This window comes from Astyanax mexicanus, chromosome 12 (assembly GCF_023375975.1).
Source record: "Astyanax mexicanus isolate ESR-SI-001 chromosome 12, AstMex3_surface, whole genome shotgun sequence".
Taxonomy (NCBI): domain Eukaryota; kingdom Metazoa; phylum Chordata; class Actinopteri; order Characiformes; family Acestrorhamphidae; genus Astyanax; species Astyanax mexicanus.
This window is the reverse complement of record NC_064419.1, coordinates 9,814,089-9,836,537: the sequence shown is the minus strand read 5'-3', so window position 1 is coordinate 9,836,537 and position 22,449 is coordinate 9,814,089. Positions and strand designations below refer to the sequence as shown.

Genomic DNA, 22,449 nt, shown 5'->3' with positions numbered 1-22,449 from the left:
GACGCATTTCCTTTACCTCGTATAGACGAAAGTTTTGATGCTCTGAGAGGTGCAAAGTTCTTCTCATCTATAGACCTGGCTAGTGGATACCACCAGGTGGCAGTACATGAACGTGACCGGCACAAGACTGCATTCACAACCCCATATGGGTTATATGAACATTTACGCATGCCAATGGGGGTTGTAAATGGACCAGCTACATTTCAAAGGTTGATGCAGGCAACTATGACTGACCTAATTTTTCAAATAATTTTAGCATACTTGGATGACATTTTAGTCTTCTCTAGGACATTTTCAGAGCACGTTGAGAGATTAGAGACAGTACTGAGACGACTCCAGGAGACAGGTCTCAAAATCAAAATAGAGAAATGTCATTTCCTTCAGGAAAAGGTCAAATTCCTAGGACATCAGGTCTCGGCAGAAGGTATAGCGACTGACCCTGATAAGGTAGAAGCTGTGAAGCAGTGGCCAGTACCTACCACTCTGAAAGCTTTACGCTCATTCTTAGGGTTCTGTAGCTATTACCGAAGATTCGTGCAGGGGTTTTCAAGGATAGCTGGTCCACTGCATGATCTGGTAAATAACTGTCTAATGGTTGGACCTCCTTCTAGAGTAAATGAGCGGTTGTTGAGCTTATGGAGTACTGAGTGTCAGACCTCTTTTGATGTTTTAAAGGAGAAGCTGGTTTGTGCTCCGGTGCTCGGGTTTGCAGACTTTACTTGCCCTTTCACTGTAGAGACAGATGCGAGTAGCCACGGTTTAGGAGCTGTCTTATGTCAGCAACAGGATGGTAAAAGGCGGGTGATAGCATACGCTAGCCGTAGGCTTAGAAAGGCTGAACAAAATGACAAGAACTACAGCAGTATGAAGTTGGAGCTTCTCGCCCTAAAATGGGCCATAACTGAGAAGTTTAGGGGATATCTGCTGGGTGCAAAATTTACCGCAATCACAGACAACAACCCATTATGCCATCTCAACACAGCCAAGCTAGGAGCTGTTGAGCAGAGATGGGTAGCGCAGTTAGCTGCCTTTGACTTTGACGTTCAGTATCGCCCCGGCCGGAGTAATAAGGCTGCGGATGCCCTCTCTAGGCACCCTTTAGCAGGGGAGCCGAACATTGCCTCTGAAGATCTGGAGTATGATGGTTGTGTGGCTATTTGTAATTTGGTCAACAAAGGAACCACACTAGGGCAGGAACTAGTAGATGTTGGGCTGGAGAGGTGCGAGGTTCGACAAATTCGAGCTAGTGAGGCAGGTCACCCTTTGGCTGGGTTAGATCAGGAAAATACACCTACTTTACCAGGCTATTCTAAAGATGAGTTGCGTTCTTTTCAGGAGCAAGATCCTGTCCTCAGCATCTTTAGGTCCTTTTGGGTCAGAGGGAAAAAGCCAAACAATAAGGAGAGGAGAGACTTGTCTAAATCTGTACTGTCACTTCTGAAGCACTGGGGTAGAATTAGAGAGCAGGATGGTCTACTGTACCGAGTAGTGGAAGATCTGAGGCAAGGTGAATGCAATCAGTTACTGTTGCCAGCTTGTTTAAAAGTACAAGTTCTTGAGAGTGTACATAACTCTATGGGTCACCAGGGCATAGAGAGGACAATGCAACTGTTAAAGCCAAGATGTTTTTGGGTTGGTATGTATGAGGATGTTGAGCAGTGGGTAAAGAAATGCCCACTTTGTGTACTTACCAAAATGCCTCAGCCAAAGATTTTTGGCTACCAGACCATTAGAGGTAATTGCTGTAGATTTTACTCTGTTGGAACCAGCTACAGATGGTAGAGAAAATGTTCTGGTTATCACAGATGTGTTCACGAAATTTACACAGGCTTTCGCGACTCGAGACCAAAAAGCAGACACAACAACAAAAATCCTTTTAAAGGAATGGTTTATGAAGTACGGTGTGCCCGAGCGTCTGCATTCAGACCAAGGCCGTAATTTTGAAAGTGAATTGATTGCTGAACTTTGTAAACTGTATGGTGTAAAGAAAAGCCGTACCACCCCTCATCACCCTACCGGAAACACCCAGTGTGAGCGCTTTAATAGGACGCTACACAATCTTTTGCGCAGTCTCCCTCCAGACAAAAAGCGTTGTTGGCCTGAGCATTTATCTGAAGTTGTGTACGCATACAATGTGACCCCTCATGCCACAACGGGGTATTCCCCTTATTTACTGCTTTTTGGAATCGACCCGCATCTGCCTATTGATGCTTTGTTAGGACAGACTGCAGAGGTATCAGCAAAAGCTGACTGGTTAGCTGCTCACCAAAGGTGACTGAAAGAGGCACATGCACAAGCTAAAGAATATTCTGAACAAAAAGCTGCCGAACGCATAGCTTTCCAGAGTGACAAAACCTATTGTCCACCAGTTGGTGTTGGTTAAACTGTGTATCTCAGGAACAGACCACAGGGACGAAATAAAATACAGGATGCCTGGCAATCTATTCCTTACAGGGTAGTAGAAATCCAAGGGACCACTTACTCTGTTGAGCCAGTAGAGGGAGGCCCATTGAAAAGGGTTAATAGGGTTGACATTAGGCCCTTTGTATTTACTCCTATTCCTACTCGTAGAAAGAAAAGCAATCTTCCTAGATCTGAGACGACTGCTGTTAATGACACTGAGTTAGATCCAGAATGTATTGAGGAGGGTGTGGTTTTGGAGGAGTTGAGTGTTCCAAGGTTGCAGATAGAAATGGACTGTCATGCTGTTCCCTCTTATGACAGGGCAGAGTCAAATCCGACCAGTGTTGAGGTTGGTCCTGAAGCAGAGACAGTGGAATCAGATACTGGGTCCAATCTTGAGGTTCACTCATTACCTGTGCCTTCTCCTCGTAGGAGCAAAAGAACTAATGCAGGACATCATTCTAACCCGCATCATGAACCCAGATCCATATTAGAGTCCGTCCCACTTGACTCAGTGACAGTTTCACAAATTTTATCCATCTTGGGTACAGCATTTTTCAGAGAAGCTGTGAAAGAAGTAAAGAAATCTTATGAGGTCACCGAGGACGTTGACTCCTGAGCAGGGGAGAATGTAGCCAGGTGGTGAATTGAGAATACACCTTTAAAATGTGTGTCTGTAACTTTAAGAAACACAATCAGAAGTGTTGTCACCCTGAGAGAGGAAAGGGAGGAGCTAAGAGCATGGTAGAGAAGGAGGCTCAAGCTGCAGTGAATGGTGGTGCTCCATTTTAGGATCAATCCAGAGCCATCCTAATGAAATAAGAGGTAAACATCAGGAAATTCTGAACAATATAAGGTTTTTTGAATGAATCACAACCAGATGCGGGCAGATGGCATTGTTTTAGTGGGGTAGTGTGCTCCTCGTGGTCAAGCCTTGTATTTTTCTGGGTTACAGAAGCTGTTTATCCAAGTTCTCTTAAAGAAATGCTCAAGTCTTGTTGAGTAAAGCTGAGTAAATCAAGTGCCACTACCAAATACTGTACTGTGTTCTAAGCTAGGGTTTTACAGTGTATTCATTTTTATTTTTATTGTTTTGAGTAAAATTTAATCGGAATAAAATACCCACAAAAAAAATTCTTTTGTCATTCGTTTCCCCGGTGACATTAAGGTGCTATTTTATTTATTAATACAGTGTGGCCATTGTTGAAATTCATTCAAAAAGTCTCCACACATTCTATATTAGGGACAAATCAGGCCAGTACCCAGGCCAGTTCTTCTTTCACACCATTGGCTTTGTGATGTGTGCAGTATGTGGTTTTACATTGTCCTATTGAACAATGGATGGACGTCCCTGGAAAACATATTGTCTTGAAGGCAGCTTATGTTACTCTTAATGTACTTTTCTAAGATCACAGGAGTGTAGAGACAAAACCCTGACCATGACAGATCTTAACGTTAGGACTTGCTAACAACTGTATGGTCTGGATGGTCTAGATTAACATTGATAATACAGATTTATTCATCTGACAACAGTAGGCGACATGTTTCCACTGTGTGTGATGGTCAGTTTCAGATGCCTCCGATCCTAGAGAAATCGACTCCACTTCTGGTGCTACCAGACTTTTCACAGGACATTTGTGCAAATTATAGATGTTTAGCTTATGCTCTTGCCCTTGTTAAAATTTACCCAATTCCTTGAATTGTTAAATTATATTATGGCCTGTAGAGAAAGAAAGGACTAAAAAGGATAGGAAAGGATAATATCTGATATAGTCTTTTATATCTGCTTTGCCTAGTTTGTATATTAATTAATAATTAGTATTTAATACTAAGGTCATCCAGACTTCGAAGGAACACATATTTTCAAAAGATCCTGACCATATTTTAAAGTATTTATTTTTTTACTTAGTTCAGTAGTTCCTGCCATAATATGGATTAGAACATTACTCAAACCGTGCTTTTCACATACCAACTTTAACTCTACAACTTCACAACTGATTCTCTCAAACACACGAAGAGGCAAAAACTTGATGAGTTCAGTACAGCTGTTAACTGAAAGCCTGAATTCCAGGTGACTCTACCTCATAAATCTGACTGAGAAAATCCATCCATGGTGTTCAAAGCTGTCATCTAAACAAGAGGTGTTAAAATATAAAACATATTCTGGTTTGCTTAACACTTTTTGTTTATTAAATAATCAAAAAGTCATAGTTAAATGAATTTAGTATTAATCTACAATGCAGAACATATTAAAATAATGGAAAAAAAAACACTTAATTTAAGTTTTGAGTTTTGTGTTAGACTCTTTTAAAAACATAAATAATTGGTACAGTGAGTGAGTTCTGTAGATAAAGTGTTCTAAGGGAAATATTAAAAAGAACTATTTTAATGTTACCTTGTGTCGTAAAAATGTTGCCCCGCCCCTAAACCTGCCAGTAGCTCTGGGCCAGTGTCGCCAATTTAGAGACTTTTTTGCCAGATTTAGTGACTTTTCAGACCGATCTGGCTAAATGTTTTCTAAAAACCGACTGGCGACACAGAGCAGAATAATAAAAATCTCTCTCTCTCGCACGCTGGCTCTCTCTCTCCGCATGCGCAGTGTGCTCCTCCTTTCTCCCGACTCACCATCTTGGCTTCACGTTAATGCCTAAAATGTGTAAATATCTGTACATTTATAGTTTCTATATTAATAATTTTACATTAAAAAATGTATGTATTTTATAGGTTATATATCTATTTTATAATTTATTCTTACATATAATGTTACTTTTAATATACAGTGTAGAATTTTGGTTTGAAGTAATACGTTTACTTATTAACTGCATTATATTAAAATATAACAGGATTTGCATATATTTCAACATTATGTAATTACGGAAATGTAAATGTATTAATAAGTATGGGCAAATTGTTCTTTTAAAGCAAGTTCATTTTACGTTTAGTTTAATCTTTTATGGCGTCATAAATATGCAAATGAGTGCATTACGCCATCTAGCGAAATTGAAGGAATTTTCAAGCAGGATTTTGCTACTTTCTTCTGAAAAAGAAAGTTGGTAACACTGGCTCTGGCTGTTAATATTTTAGCCTTGTTTAACCAACCAGTCAGCGCACAGTAACAACAACGCTAGAGTCTTTACAGCCTAAAAGTGTTTATTGTAAAATTTAAATGTATAGGTAAGGTTTTTCAGTAAAATACTTTATTATTGTAGTATATTGTACATTGTATAGACATATACTAGTTAATGGGTGGTCAGCAGGCAGCAGCCTCACATGTATCCGTGTTTGTACAAATAAAGTATCAGAAAGTCACAAGCTACTGTCTAATAGAAGTTTCTCTGTGCACACCACCAGCAAAGCAACATATGATAATTGTATTTTCTAGGATTAAAGAAATGCCCTGCACAGGTAGTAAGACACTATTTTTATTTTATTATAGTTTTAGCTCCACTCAAGCCCATTTATTGAGGTCTCACTCGCGGGCTCCCTCTACGGGGGGAACAGAAGTAGGCAGGCTCTTTGAAAAACTTCGTAATACAAATTATAATGACGTAAGATCATACGTAATACGTAAGATATATCCTGTAGTCCTGTTTCTTGAAATAAGTTGGTTTATGTGTCTTTTGTAAGTCAGAAGATGAATCCTTGGATTATTTCTTGTCAATATTCACAAAGTTTTTGGACGGACTTAACATTCCTTCTTTTGATATTGATGCAAAATTGTATGTGGAAAACGTTTCTTCTTCTATCCTGACATCTCTAATGCCATAAATCAAATCGTATTTTAGCAATAAACAACATTATTTACTGCAGTAAGAGGCATGGTAATTATAAACTTACTTTTCTTTGCTTAATGAATTAATTTAAATCATACTATTCTTCATTAAGTATTAAAAAAACTGCTAGAATCATCTCACACCATAGGTCTAAAATGCTATATTTATCAGTTCGGTATGTGTTTACGTGCACCCCTAGCTTGTAATTTGTAGTTTTAGATCCTCCACAACAGTCTGTATCTGTGTATATTGTTCTGTACTGTATGTTTCTAATAAATAATAAATAATAGTAATAAACAGGACATAACGGAACGCTACAGGCCGCGTGCTGTTCTTTCCGGCTGTATTTTGATGTGGCACTCATTCTGAAAATGTCCTCCTCGGGCGGTTCGGGCTGTAAGGTGTTTAGGTTCCAGGATCTACGCGCTGTTCCCGACCCGCTGCTCGAGCTGCAGCCGGCCTGCCTGCAGCCCTCGCCGGCCCCGGTGGTGGTGGATAATGGCTCGTTTCAGAGCCGGGCGGGCTGGGCGTGCGGCGGGGCTGAGTTCGAGCGGCCGCTCCTGCAGTTTAAATCAGTGGCGGCGAGAAGCCGGGGAGCGGCGCGGAGCGAGACCCAGGTGGGGAACGACATCCCTAACCTGGAGCCCCTGCGCTGGCTCCTCAAGAGCCAGTTCGACCGCAACGTGGTGGTGAACTTCGAGATACAGGAGCTCATGCTGGACTACATTTTCGTCCACCTGGGGATCGGGACCGAGGTTCGTGAAGATGTTAGTTAACCTAGAAGAGCTGCTGATAATGTTCATGTCTGTCTGTCTCTCTCTCTCTGTTTGTCTGTATATCTATTTATCTGTCTGTATATCTTATATATTTGTCCATCTTTCTGTCTGTATATATATGTATATCTGTCTCTCTCTGTCTGTTTGTATATCTATTTATCTGTCTGACTGTATAGCTTATCTGTTTATTTTTCCTTCTGCCTGTATATCTGTCTGTCTCTCTGTCTTTGTATCTGTCTGTCTGTCTGTCTATTTATATTTTGCACTTAATGTAATTGACACCTGATAAATTGATAAATTACCCTACTGTGGTTTACCCAAGATCTGAGTTTAAATAGCTTTTTCTTGTGTTTTTCTCAGGGAAGTGTGGAGCACCCACTGGTTCTCACAGAGGCTCCATGCAACCCGCTTCACTGCAGGCAGATGATGTCAGAACTGCTGTTTGAGTGTTATCAGATCCCACAGGTTGCATATGGAGTTGACAGCTTGTTTAGTTTCTATAACAGCAATATACAACGAGGGCTAAAGCTACCTCACACTGGCCTGGTGGTATCATCAGGATATCACTGCTCTCATGTGTTACCCTTCTTCAACGGCAGGTATGAAGCCTTGATTTGTTTTATTCTTCACAGTTCTGTGTAGTACCGACAATTATTTTTCTGTAAGCTTTAGTGTGTGTAAAATGTCCTGAGAGCAATTCAGTTCAATTCAATTCAATTCAATTTTATTTTTATAGCGCTTTTTACAACAAAGGTTGTCACAAAGCAGCTTTACAGAAAAAAACAGGTCCACGCCTCTTATGAGCAGCACCACAGAGATGCCAATTTTATGGTGACACAGTGGCAAGGAAAAACTCCCTTTAAGAGGACTCAGTCAGAGGAGACTCAGTCAGAGGAACCCATCCTACTCGGGTTGACCCGTTCAGTACAAACAAATAAACAACAAACAAACAAATAACAGAACAAAACAACAGTACAGAGAATAAATGTGAACTTTAGCTAAAATAAAAGATACTAATTTATGAATATAAAAATGTGATGGGCACAAACTATAGAGCTATGGCTAATATAGAAACAGATACTGAGTGTGTTAATGTTAATCAGTGCAGAGCTGCAGGGCTGCAGAGCTGGAGTACAACACAGCGGGCAGTTGAGAGCCAGGCTGGGAACATCAGGAACAGGGCATCTCCATACAAGAGTGATCTTTATGTTTGACATGTCTGATCTAAAAAGAGTTGTTCAGTCTAAATTTTGGGGTTTTCAACACCGCTCACTTACACAATATCACCTGACTTGGAGTAAATAACTGGAAGGATTAATTGAATTACTGTTTTAATGCAATTTTAAAAATGGATAATCAATATTGTACATCTTTATATATAGACTCTACCAGAGAGAATCTCAGTTGATAGACATTTGCTTCTGTCAGTCTGTCTTCTGTCAATGATTTTCATATTTTAATTGGCATAAGTAGGTTAACTTTGCACCTTGTTCAGTATAAAAGCTCTTTGTAAGCTTGGTAAGGGAGCTGCTTCAAGTAAAAAGCAGCTAAATTAAACATTTGTGTTTATATTGGATTAATTCTAAATGGATTCCCTTAATCTAAATGGTGTTTGCTCCTTTTTTGACACAGATAAAAAGTAATTAAAAAATTGTAGTTGTTAAAGCAGAACTACAAAACGTTAAATCGTAATTGAGAATTGCTCAAATATTTGAAAAATATTGAGGTTATATAATTAGTTAAAAATATAATTCATCTATAGTTTGCTCGGTTCTGTAGTGTTAAAGATATGGTTGAAACCGTACCCACTTATTAGTATCTAATAATTTGTTGTATTTATGAGTTTGTGTATATAAGTACACAAGATTAATGGCAGAATAGTTCATTTTGTGTTTGTGTTTAATCCCTAAATGCTATATATCAGTGTTGTTCTGAGATAGCAATTTTCTGATTGCATGTAAAGGAATATATGTTGTGTACCGGAACTCCAGTATCTGAAGGTTTGCTACAATTAGTGTTGTTTCAGTAATGTTGTCTGCTTGTTTGCGTGCAGATTGGATGCTTTTAACTGTAAGCGTGTCAATGTTGGAGGAAGTCACACAGCAGCTTACATGCAGAGACTTCTCCAGCTGAAATATCCTGCTCACCAGGCAGCCATCACACCCAGCCGCATGGAGGAGCTACTGCACCATCACTGCTACATGGCTGTGGATTACCAGCAGGGTAATGCCCTCTCTAAAAAATACATTTTCTTATATCTCTTTGTTTATAATTGAGATGTACATTTGAATTTGTGTTAAATATTGTTTTAGTTTTGTAATTCATAGAAAGGCAATTACCTCAATTAAGTGAACAGAAGTGCTGGTGGGTATCAGGGTTATCTGATATGAGAACAGCACTTTATCAGAGGAGCTCCTGCAGCTGTTTCTTGCCGTATGAGAGTTTTTATTTGAGTAAAATAAAATAAAAAACAACAGCAAACCGACAAATTATTTGCAATTATTCACTGAGAAAAGAGACATAGGAAAATTGGCACTCGATTTACAGTTCAGAACCAGTCCTGTGAAGTCATTTATCTGGGAAAAATGAAGAAAAAAAAACTAAAACGCTGGAAACGAGGTCCAAAAATTTAGGAGCAGTGTTGAGCCATTCTGAATACTGTAATACTTTAGGTTGAAGAATATTATTAAAATTTTGAAAGTTTTATTATTTGTTAACTGGAGAACCAAGGGAACTGTGACTGATAAACTGCCTCTTATGATGATAAACTTGTGCAATAGAACATTTGATATATGTTAGTTTTAATACTTTAAAATGTTAAGTATTTTAGGTTTTGTTTATAGTGTTTATAGAATTATTAATATTATTTAGTTTTGAAAATAAATCTATTTTTTAATTTGTTTAATTAGTATTGTTTACACTATGCAACTGTTTTTCTGCAAATGCAGACCAATTCTTTCATATGTTGTGTAATCTTTTGCAGTAAAGTAAACCATATAAACCCGTAATCAAGACCTTAATTTAAAAGCCTTGATGTTTTCTATTCTACAAACCCCTGACAGTGGAATAAGCCACATTCCTGTATAAAATAATAGTAATAATTAATAAAATACTGTAATATACATTTTTGGTCATACCACCCAGCACTTGCCTTAATTAATTGGCTGTCAATAACACCTGGATTCTACAGCCCATTAATATGCTCAAATTTAACATTTATTTAAGTGGGTTTCATATTTTAGATTGAGTATATGTTTTTCAGTGTTCCATAATAATCTCAGATCCTGTGAGGCGTTGGTTGGATGAGAGCAGTTGAGATGTTTCTGTACACTTCAGAATTCATCATCTTCAGTGAAATGACCCAGTTTCAGTGGTAGTCATACATATCTACACGTCTAGATATGAGGGTATTTCTTTGGCTGTTTATAGGCTGGGTCTCCCTGCTTTATTTTTACTGTGTTTTTTACAGTGTAAACTACAGGTTGACTCTCTCTCTCTCTGACTGTATCTTTCAGGATCTTGTGGTTTTACTGTGTTTGAACTGTTGCTAAACTGGCTTAAGTATTACTGCATATATCTATAGAATTATGCTATATTGGCCTTTGTGCTTTTGCTATGCCATTTAAATTTAAAACCACAGACAATTATTTTCCAGTGTTAAAACATCATTATATAGCATTTTAAATTAATTGTAATGCTTCACTGACTTGTAATAAGGAAAGTAATGCCTCTAACATTGCCTTAACTTAACCTAGTCATGCCAGCTTCTGCATTATGAAACTTTCAACTGCTGCTTAATCAATCAGTCATATTTGTGTAAACTGACATAATATTACACGTGATCCACATGGTTTTAGAACCAGGGAAAAGCTGGGTAAACTCTCAGACTGATTTGTTTAGAGCTGCACAATAAATTGTTTTAACATCACAACATGTGGTATCATTGATTTATGGTATAATTAATTCAAACGAATTATGGATTAGATTAGAAAGTCTCTAATTATTATTAACGAGCTGTTCAGTTGTGGTTTAAAAATAAAAAATGCACTCTGTTGTCCCACAGTCAAAACTGAGTGTTTCGCATTAGTTTTCTTGAGTTTCTGGTAGTTTTGTTGTTGAGACCAATTTTAATTTATTTTAATGCTCCACTGAATTTTAATAAGTAGAGCAACGTCTCTAACTATACCACTCTGGGCTCGGTCATGTCAACTTCTGCACTATGAAACTCCACATAATCAAAAATAGGAATTAGGCTCAAAATGTGACAAAATTTGTAGAAATACCTATTCTTACATAATTCTGATATAAACAGGCAGCTGAATCTTGGCACATGTCATTTTTCTTCTCAGAGCTGGAGAAATGGCGCAGTGCAGAGTTTTATGAGGAGGAGGTTCACCGCATGCAGTTACCGTTCTCTGGAAAGGTTGCGGGTGTGTTTGCGAGTGCAGAGGAGAGGCAGGAGAAACGAGTGCAGCAGCTGCGGAGGCTGGAAGAGCTCAACAACCGGCACAGAGAGGAAAGACTCCAGCAAGATCAGGAGAGACTGGACACACTGCTAGCAGTGCAGGTACACACATGACTTACTACAGTTCTTCAAATATACTAAGATTGTAAAAATACTGTAACACTAAAGAAAATGGATACATGAGGGTGACAAACATATTCCAAAAGAGGACTTAGAAAATATTTGAAGGGAATCAGAGGGGTATAATTTGTTTGTTGGATACAATGTGGATCACAAAAGGCTAATAAGTACTATATTTTCTGGAAATGCCCTGTTATTAAAAAATACTGGAGAGACATACACAATGATTTAAAGGAGATGTTGGAAATTCCTCTTGAATTTAGATTAGATTTTTTTTTATACTTGGATAAATGGGAAACTTAGCCATGGAAACATGGTGTAGCGTTTCAAAATAATATTTATTTAAAGTAGCTTCGACCTTACTCACCATAAATAGTAGACTGGATTAATGTTGTGAGATGTTTTTTATAATAGATTTTTTTTTTTTTTTTAAAAGCAAAATTATATATAAATGACATTATTTATATATGTAAGGAGTACAATTCACTTTTACAAATACAGAACAAACCACACTTTAAGCTTAACCACTGGTGGTACATTGGGAATTGTACTGGGGAAAATGGGTAGATTTTGTTAACTTTACCTACTCCAATGTATTTGTTTGTAGGACATTCACTAAAAATGTCCCTCAAATCCTGCAAATGGCTTAATCATTAGGAAGTACATCGTCTCTATTTACTGCCTGTTGAGGAGGTACGTATAAGACATAAAAAAAAATAAAAAAATTATAAACATTATCAAGCTTTGTGTATCTCTTGATCCTAGTCTGTACAATCTAGCTATGGATATTTTTAAGTCGCTTGAAAAGGGCGTCTGCTAAATACCTTAGATGTAAATGTAAATGTAAGCCCTTTATCGTGTTACAATATGTAAACTTGGCAAAAATACACACTGACCTGAAGGATTTGTATAGAAGTAAATTGTACATTTTCTTTTCAATAAACACTTAAATCTGTAACACAAACAGACAGACAAAATTTCTGTATATAAAGAACTACATATGTAATGTTTATGCTAAAAAAAAAAGGAGAAAAGACCCTCCTCTCTGATCTCTCTTCATGTAGGAGCTGCTGGAAGAGGGCGCAGTTGAGCAGTTTCACAGGCGCCTGATGGAGCTGAACATGGACTCAGCTGAAGAACTTCAGTCTTACATCCATAAACTCAGTCTGAGTGTGGAGCAACACCGCCTAGCCAGAGCAGAGGTGTGTTAAAATGTGTTCTTGTGTAAATCCTTAAATTAGGTTCAGTAATTTAATAAGATGTGCTGTCAATTATTACTGAACTAAAATAGAGGCAGCCTTTTAGCCTCAATTTAATGTGTAAAAAAAAAAAAAAAGGAACAAATAAGATAAAATTCTGAAACTGAATCAGTTTTAAATATTATGTGTGGTATAGTGTTGTATATAGTTTTTCATGACAACATGATGTGTCATTGATGTATGATAGACTTCATTATGTATTAGATTAGGATGTCTGTAATTATTATAAACGAGCTGCTCAGTGGTGTTAAAATAGTATCAAATTAGGAAAAAATAATGGTACCACTTTAAAATAAGACTATCTTTATAAAGGGTTGATAAAGGATTGACAATTAGTTTATTAAAGATTCTAATTAGATTGTAAATGGCTTAAAAATCATTTATAAACAGTTATAACAAATACGTAGAAAGAGACAATGACCTGTTGTTTGTCAAATAGTGAACCCACAGCCATCTATATTGTTGCCCTTTCTACGTATGTGTTATAACTGATTATTAATGATTTTTAATGCATTGAACACCTAATTAGTAACCATTAATAATCTAATTGTAAACCATTTATAAACCCTTTATAAAGGTAGTCTTATTTTAAAGTGGTACCGAAATAATTAATAAAAATAAAATTAAATTAATAAAAATAATTTAAAAAAACATTAAACATGATATATATTAATAAATATATTACATTTTAAAAATGTAACATTTATATTAGCTGTTGTATAGAATAAATCTCATACAGAAGCACCAGAATCTAATCTAAATTCAACAATTTCTGAGTCCAGAGACGTGACCAAATCCAAATGAGGTTAAGACCGGAGACCACTTGTTTATAATCTGTAGACTGGACTCTAGTCTGACACTGGATTTGGGTTCTACAACAATAGTACACTATACTATGTTATGTTTTGATGTATCACTGTAAAACTCTTCTCAGGGCTGCCAGTTGTGCAGTAGTATATAGTAATGGTGCCTTGAGAACACCAGATGGCGCTGAGAACAACATGATTAAAAGAATCACTCACAACTAAATAGGAATAATATTCTCTGAAAAAGGGTTTGGGCCCAGTTATGTAATGTATTGCTGTAATGCAGAGCGACATGTTGAATGTATTTGTTGGATCATGTTTTAGAGAGTGACAGTGGTTTCTAGCTCTGGTCCTAGTCATTGCTTTTATACAGGGGAATGGCTGAATGAGTTTCAATAAGCATAGGATATGTTTGTTGATAGATCACGGAGTTGGAGCAGCCTATGGATGAAGGTGAAATGGAGGCGGATTTACGTGAAGAGAGCGCTGAGCCTGAAAAAGCTGATACTATTCAGGTGAAGTGAGATTGCTGTCATTTTAATTCTAAACTTCTTTTTTTTTTTTGCAGAATACACCATGTAATGTTTCTTGTTATCTTTCTTACAAATATATGCTGTAATATATTTGTATATATAATAAATGCTGTAAAATTTTCTGGGAAAACACTGCATTGACTTTGGACGTTAAACACAGTGGACCGTCACTGACATCAGTAAATTTTACATTTTATTTGTAAATCAAGGGAGCAGAGTCTGGAGGAAGAGTGGAGAGACACACAGTCCAAACTGCTCGAGTTCTAGTGTGAAGTTTTCACCAATCAGTGATGGTTTGGAAAAACGAGTCATGTCATCTGCTGGTGTTGATCCACTGTGTTTTATTATCAAGTCTAAAGTCAGTGCAGTTTTGTTTTCCCACAAAATCTTACAGCACTTTATGTTCCCTTTGCTGACAACTCTTATGGAGATGCAGATTTCATTTTCTAGCAGGACTTGGCACACTGCCCACACTGCCAAAAGTAAAATGGTCTCAAATTATATTCTAATTTTCTGAGACACTAATAAATCTCTCACTTTCTGTCCTTTAGCCGGTGTTTAACATGGCTGAGTACCACCAGTTGTTTGTGGGAACTGAGAGACTGCGTGCACCAGAAGTCCTGTTCCGTCCGTCTCTGATTGGTGAAGAGCAGATGGGACTTATTGAGACTCTGCAGTTTGTACTGGAACAGTAAGCATCTGACAATCTTAATTTGTAGCATCAGTCTTTTCTTAGGCTCTCATTCTCTTAAAGGACTTAAAGCAGGGGTGTCCAAACTACGGCCTGCGGGCCATTTGCGGCCCGTTTCCTTTTTTGGAGCGGCCCGCGAGGTATTTTAGAAATAGAATGAAAGTTGGCCTGCTGTTAAGCAGGTTTTTATAATGTGAGATTCAAAGTTTGAACGCTAGGTGTCAGAAACGGGCCAAAGAGTCTTAAAGCCGAGAGGGTGCGCATTTCTAGCGCAGAAAAACGGGGCAAAGAGTCTAGAAGCAGAGAGAGTGCGCATTTCTAGCGCAGAAAAACGGGCCAAAGAGTCTAAAAGCGGAGAGAGTGCGCATTTCTAGCGCAGAAAAACGGGGCAAAGAGTCTAGAAGCGGAGAGAGTGCGCATTTTAAACCTCAAAGAGCCAATACAATATATTAAATGTAAATACTGGTAGATTTTGCAGTGATTCATTCTATTAAACAAACCTGTGAAATTATATAATCACTATCAGTTTTAGAGTGAGATATCAAATGTCAAATCTCTAGAGTGTATTTGAAGTCATATGATCATGACCTTGATCCAATCAACTGCCTTCCTCTCACTGTAGAAGAATTTTTAGGGTCGGTTTTCCAGACTGGAAATTAAGCCAAGTCAGAGACTGTTAATATTTCACTGAAAAATCACCATTTAAAACTCACAGTCCAAGATTAAGATTAATCCCTTTCTGGGAAATTGCCACTTAATTCATCAAGACTCCAGCTGAGTGACCTGTCTTATTTATAGATGTTTGTTCTTTGGTGTAAAAACAGTGTATATTTACACATATGGACATATTTAAACCTTTTAGCTTGAAATATTTTAAGTGTAGTTAATAAGATGTGTAGTTATTTAATAGTTTAATTTCTTACCATTTATAATTTAAGGTTTATTAAAGTTAGATTGTGACATGGTGCAGGTGTAAGGTTATCACTGCTGCAAACTGTGAATTATGCCTGTTAATGCTGCCTAGAGAATTCTCTGCTAGAAGGGTTGGAACTGGATTGGGCTTAAAATACAAAAATAATGAGTGGACTAATTATAGTAATATTATTAAGAATTTCTTTCTCTGTCTACTAGCTAGCTTTTATTTTTTTTTCCTATTAGGAAATATTTACTTGAGCTTAACCCACATTTGTAGTTTTTACCCATAGATTTCAGACAGTTTTTCACTGCTGACCAGTTTCTCCTTTTGCTGAGTAATGTTGCTAGTCTTGGCGCTGTGGTTTCATTAATTTCCAAGCACACATTCAGTGTGTACTGGTGTTACTGAGTAGACTGTGCTTTTGTGTTTCAGGTACTCTCCAGAGCAACAGGCTCTGCTGGCTGAAAATGTGTTTTTGACTGGGGGCAACCTGTTGTACCCCGGAGTCAAAGAGAGAGTGGAGAGAGAACTGCTCGCTATTAGACCCTTCCAGTCACACTTTAAGGTAGAGCTGAGGGACACACATTCACACACAGTGCTTTAGAAAAAAAATCAAAATATTTTATGTTTTTATGTTGCTCTACCAGGACCTTAATACAGAGCCATTCAGTGAGCTAAAATCAATGTGTTTGCAAAAGGTAACTTTTATAGTTTAATTAATTATAAACCATTGGCAACATCATGGTAAACAGAACAATATGTACATACATTACTGTCCTGACTAACTTTTGTCTAAATACTTGGTTATCTGTGCCCTTGTAAGTCCATTAAGATGAAATCTGTTTAGTTATTTATATAAAATCTTTTTTTTAATAAACCTTTTCCAAGCAGAACACAATATTGACATTCCAGGATATTCCTGGATATCCTGGAAATTCCTGCATAACGCCTATATATGCATAGGTACAAATCATTGTGAACGATTCAGAACACGATTAAACTCCGACCACCAAAAATCACATGATCACAATACCAGTTCTGGGCTAAAATGTGTCCCAGTTGGTGAACAATGGGCTAAAAATGAATTAAAACTATCAAATTTAAAAATCATTATGCAAGAACTGGCAATTCTTGCTCCTGGGCTCCCTCTACAGTCCAAATGTAATTGGACTAAAAAACATGTTTTCACATGCATTTTTAGACAAGCTGACAGAATGAGAACTGACATCTAAAGTTAAAGAATCATGTGGATTAAAGGCCCATGCAAATTTCCTGCAAAACTAAATTTGCAAGCTTTGCACAAAACTGAACATGCCTTTGCAAATTCACTAGCTGGCATTCGTTTGCCTGCGCTCTCGACCTGTCGATAACACAATAGATTAATATTAATATTACAGGATTTTAAACAAATATGACTTTGGTTATGCAACTTTTTGCTAAATCATTATCCTGTCTGCATGCTTCACCAAAGTTTTATAGTGCGGTAGCTGGCTTGCTGAGATTTTGCACAAAAGTAAAGAATAAAATATAATTTATTAGTTAAAAAAATTAAAACTTTTTGTACCAATAATACATCATGTTTTGCTACAATGAATAAATCAATTAAGGATGATTTGTTGATTATGGTTACTAAAGATTAAGAAGGATAGAAGATTAAGCATTGCAATGGGTAAATTGGACATTCTGTGCAGATCTACATTAAAGCAATAAAATTTATTCAGCTAAAAATTATGTAATCAGACTGCTGGCAGTGTCAAGGGCTGTAAATGTATACCACCAATGATTAACCCTTTCAGGCCCTGCATCCATTACAGTGGACATCAGGTATTTTCTTTATTTTTAAATGTTTTTTTTGCACATACCACTATTTGAGAGCTGCTGTTGTCCATCAGAATATGACCATGAACCAGCCAATGAACAAGTTTATAAACCAATAAAACAGTAACTTGGCTCCGCCCACAGCACTGGAAAAACAGTAGTTTAGTACTAAAGCCATTGAGGCAAAGTAACATTTTTTATTTTATTTTTTTTACAAATTTAATGTGATTTAAAACACCTACGATTGATATATATTTTATTTTTAATTTTTAGGGATGGTTCATTAAATAAAATAGGCCAATATTTTAGAACATATAAAATATTACACACATGCTTCAAATCCAATGGTAATAAAAAAACAATTAAATTTTTTTGTTAAATTTTTAGTTTATTTGCTGTATAGATTTTATAGTAGAATATTACTTAGTAGAGTATTACTTTTAGTGCATTACAGACAGAAAACAGCAATCTTGCTTTTTTTCCCATCAATTACCCATGGAGGTAATTCAGGTCTGAAAGGGTTAATGGTTAAATATCCATAAACACTGAGAGTAACTGTCTCTTTCTTTGTGACTCAGGTTTCTCAGGCAGCTCAGCCAGCTCTGGACGCCTGGTTTGGGGCCCGCGAGTGGGCTCTGAGGAACCCTGTTGGATCTGAAGGCTGGATTAGCAAACAGGACTATGAGGAGAAAGGAGGAGAGTACCTGAGTGAGCACTGTTCCTCCAACATCTTCATCCCCATGAGGATCAGTAAACCTTCACAGCGTGCCAATGAAGTGTCACTATCCACCACAGAGCACACACAGGACATTAGCACTGCTATGGGCTTGGACAGTGATGTGGCCCACAATCCAAACAGTGGCTTTTCTGTCTCAATAGAGTGAAAACGTCTCATGTTTCCATTCACTCTGTTCAACACTGTTACGCGTAAAGTGGTAAGGGGATACAAGCTGAATTTAAGTGATACGTAATGGAATTGGCATCGTTTATATTTTTGTTACAACCAATACAATCAAACTACTACAATGTGGTTGTGTTAATGTTTTGGTAAATGCCCAGATCTGTTCTCAAAGAGGATTTTTTTTCTTTACATGATTGTCTTACATGCATCTTACAGCTTCATGTGTCCAGTTTCTTAATTTAAAGGTTGACTAAAATCTGTGGAGATATTGACATTAATGGACTGCTATATTTCTAAGCAAATGGAATGCAGATGCTGTATGATAAAATGTTAAATAACATTACATGTGACACATGTTCATCTTATTAAAAATATGTGAAAAGGGGAAAACTTATTGATGTGCTTGTAGATGTGTGAAGAAAGAAAGAAAGAAATATTCTTTTTTTACTTTTTTATTTTAATAGCAAGTGTATTTATTTAATTCATGTATAGCTGTTATAAGAATACATCTCAGTAAAAGCACAGCATGTCCTTTAGTATCAACACCAGTGTACAGCTTCATTTTAATGTACTTGATAATTATTTTTATTTATCCAAAGAATAATTTAGATTGGTGGCCTGATCTGTTAGCAATGAAGACACCATTACATTACATTACCATTACATTTAAAATGTAGTTTATTATGAATCTTTTATATTATTTTATGGATCTAAGAACAGAGTACAACACTGCTATCTAGTGGGCGTGGTTTTTAACACAAAACAAAATGATGTAATACAATTTCAATATTTTCTTACAATCCTAATATTTATTATTATTATTATTATTATTATTATTATTATTATTATTATTATTATTATTATTATTATTATTATTATTATTATTACTATTACTACTAAATCAATTATTCCACTGGTGTTCTACCAGAGTTCTATCCACTGGTGTTAAACCTGCATTGCCCTCACAGGTTCAGTTGTGCTACAGGTGAAGATGCTGTGTATGTACATGGACACTCACTATATGCAAATCAATCAATTAATAATACGCCCCCCTGGTGACATCCAACCCTCTGCTTTTCACCTCTATCAGAAAGACACTGCTCAGCCCAATCAGCTTTCCCTTTTACTGCACCACTAAACCCATACATCATCCAGTGCCCCTCCCACACTACTCCTCCCATTTTTAAGCATTAAGCAAAAATCAGGGGGATTATTTACAATTCAAAGGTGAAATTTTGCTAAAAAAGCATTTAGTACGGTTTACTTTATTACTTCAGCTAGATTTTTAGCTAGCAGGAAACTTGTTTAGACAGCAGATTTTAAACATTGAGTCTATGGGTTGAAAGTGCAGTCAGTTGGTAGTAAAAGCCTCCACAGTGTGGTGCTGTTTCACAATTATTCTTCTCACATGAGACCTTCTCTTTGACACACATTTGAATTCATTAGGACACTGGAGCCTTTATGTCTGAGCAAAGATGGGTTCTTTTGATTTAGGACTGTGATAACAGCTTAGTCATTGTAGTTTGTCTTTTGGCACCTCCACTGCAGATTTGCTGTCTCATATTATTGAGCATCCCTAGTGAGGTTCCTATTTCAGCCTGAGCAGGAAGGCATTGACTGAGCCTGTTCGGAAAAATAGAAAATGGCACAGAGTTAAGAAGTGAGCTAGCTTTAGTTTACATGAAAAGAAGGACGTTGTGCAAGTTTGTAGAAGAAGGTGCAAGCTCTTTACATTTAGTACAGTTTTCATCCATTAGTCAATTGATTTATCTCAAATTTACTTGATGTAAAACACGCATCACTTCAGCATTAACACATTAGAACACACTGCCAGACATATAATCAAACATTGATATTCATGTATTTTCTATTTATTTAAAAGTATTAAGCTCTGCATAGAAGAGAGACTGATTTACCCGCAGTAATCAGTCACATGGTTGTTTCAAATCAGGATAATCTTTGTGAAAAATGATATAGACTGTGTTGTTTCTTTCTGTACCATTGTGTGACTCAACAAATGCTGTATAAGCACACACATGCATGAGCGTGTGTGTGCGTTCAGTTGGCTTGTGTCCAGGACTATAATCCACACAGCCCTGCTGAACTCTTAATACCTCAATCTCCTTGGGACGTTGCATTATATGAGTTTGGGTGTTCCTGCTTCTGTCTGCTTACACACTCTGTGTACTCTTGTGTGCAAAAAAGAACATGCTGTGCCAAACGGTGAATTTTTTTTTAAAGGACACTGTCTGCTGGACTAATACAAACTGTCCTAATATTAAAGAGATTTATTAAAAGTAATTCTGTAGCTCATTTCAACCAGTTTAAATTTTTCATGATTTCTATATTAGGATGTACGCTATCAGTATGATATAAACTGTGAGTTGTTTGATGTAAAAGACAACAATATAAAAAATATTTAACTAAATACCTCTAAAAGCTATAATTAACCCTTTCAGGCCTGAATTATTTCTCTGTATCTTATTATTCTGACTAAAAGGCACACTTATAGTCCTTTAACCCTTGTGTGGTGTTCATATTTTTGTTACTCGTTTACTTTGTTACTTGTATTTAATTCAGCAAAATTAAGCAATTTTACATTAAAATGCTTTACACATGCTCGCTTCACCTAAATTGCAAGCAATATAAACAGCTTACATGGTTAATATTTGCCCTTTACCTTTCTTATGTAACATTTCTTTCAAAAAGTGCTCCTCTTTTTTCATTTGTTTTTTAATAAAATGTAAAAGAAAATGAATTAAACTCAAGATATGAGTAGAAAATTTGTTTAGTTCCAAATTTACAAATGAGGCAATGTTTAGTAGCCCTTGGCCAAACATACTGTATGTAATATAAATGTGTAGGGGGGGGTTGGGGGGGGGGGGGGGGGTTGCAGTGTGTGTTTATCGAAAATGTGTTTTGATATATGTTTTTCACAAAATATGAGCCAATGCCAATGAGTTTGAGTTAGAAATAATATTTTTTTTAGTATCATTTGATGAAAAATGAAAACGGGTCCCACAGACCCGAACACCACACAAGGGTTAATTAAACCCAAAAATCAAAAGTGTGCCTTATAATTCAGTGTGTTTTATGTAAGAATTTTACCAGTCGGGTATTAAGGATTAAGCATTATAAGGTTGAGATTCAGTGTCTCTCCAGCACTAAAGGTGGGTGCAGGCAGTAGCCTATTAGCATTACCTGCTAACCGCAGTGCTAGCTCTTTCACTGTTCAGGGGCGAGTATATTGGGCTGTAGTCTGCATGTTTGCCGTGTTAAAACAAGCTACATGGGATAAACCGCTAGCTGATAGCGCCCTGGCTCACCGGAACACTCAGTGTTAATCAGTCTAGCAGATTATCGGGCAGAATTTACGTTCCACTAGCGCTGTGTTTAGTGGCTAATGCTAATGCTACTGCACCCACCTTAGTGCTGGAGAAATATTGGAAATCTAAGCTTATTGTAAATAAACAGAATCGCTTTCCTCACCCAAGTAAATGGTTTTCAGGAGATAAATCTGTGTAGATTAACATCTAGTGCTCATTTGACTTTGAAAGAATTTTTGTTTTGTTCAAGAATTTGTTTAATTTGGCTCTTGCTCACTTCGATGTAGTCATCCTGACTAGTGTCACTTAATGCACCTTATAATCCAGTGAGCTTTATGTATGAAAATAGACCAGAAAATAGACGTTCATTGATAGTGTGCCTTAGCGAACAGTGCGTCTTTCGGCCTTATAGTCCGAAAGAGGATATAAGAATTATCATTTCTGTCTGTAATATACACAAAACAGAACTCAATTAAGTATTCTAATGTAAAATTCTAAATTTAGCAGAATTCTAAACGTTATTATATAATATTTTACTTTTTGAATATCCATTGCACTGGAAGAATGTATTTAGCATTGTTCATTTATAAATGATACTGACCTTTTTACTTCACAAACCATGATTAAACCATAAAATGTAGAGTTATGTGCAACAAAACAAA

At 36.8% G+C, this 22,449-nt stretch overlaps 1 protein-coding gene across 1 annotated transcript; it reads left to right on the top strand.

Moving 5' to 3' along the window:
- Nucleotides 1-6,515: 6,515 nt before the first annotated feature.
- Nucleotides 6,516-20,762, top strand: actr5 (actin related protein 5). Its single transcript, XM_049485784.1, has 9 exons — nt 6,516-6,931; nt 7,313-7,551; nt 9,006-9,175; nt 11,302-11,519; nt 12,602-12,739; nt 14,025-14,117; nt 14,687-14,826; nt 16,175-16,307; nt 18,139-20,762. Exons 1-9 carry the CDS (start codon nt 6,548-6,550, stop codon nt 18,442-18,444), a joined length of 1,821 nt encoding a protein of 606 aa, XP_049341741.1. The 5' UTR covers nt 6,516-6,547; the 3' UTR covers nt 18,445-20,762.
- Nucleotides 20,763-22,449: the final 1,687 nt, after the last annotated feature.

Coding starts and splice junctions, on each gene's coding strand:
- actr5 (XM_049485784.1), top strand. CDS start 6,548: ATGTCCTCCTCGGGCGGTTCGGGCTGTAAGGTGTTTAGGTTCCAGGAT. Junction 11,520..12,601: donor ACACACTGCTAGCAGTGCAG/GTACACACATGA, acceptor CTCTTCATGTAG/GAGCTGCTGGAAGAGGGCGC. Junction 14,118..14,686: donor AAAAAGCTGATACTATTCAG/GTGAAGTGAGAT, acceptor TCTGTCCTTTAG/CCGGTGTTTAACATGGCTGA.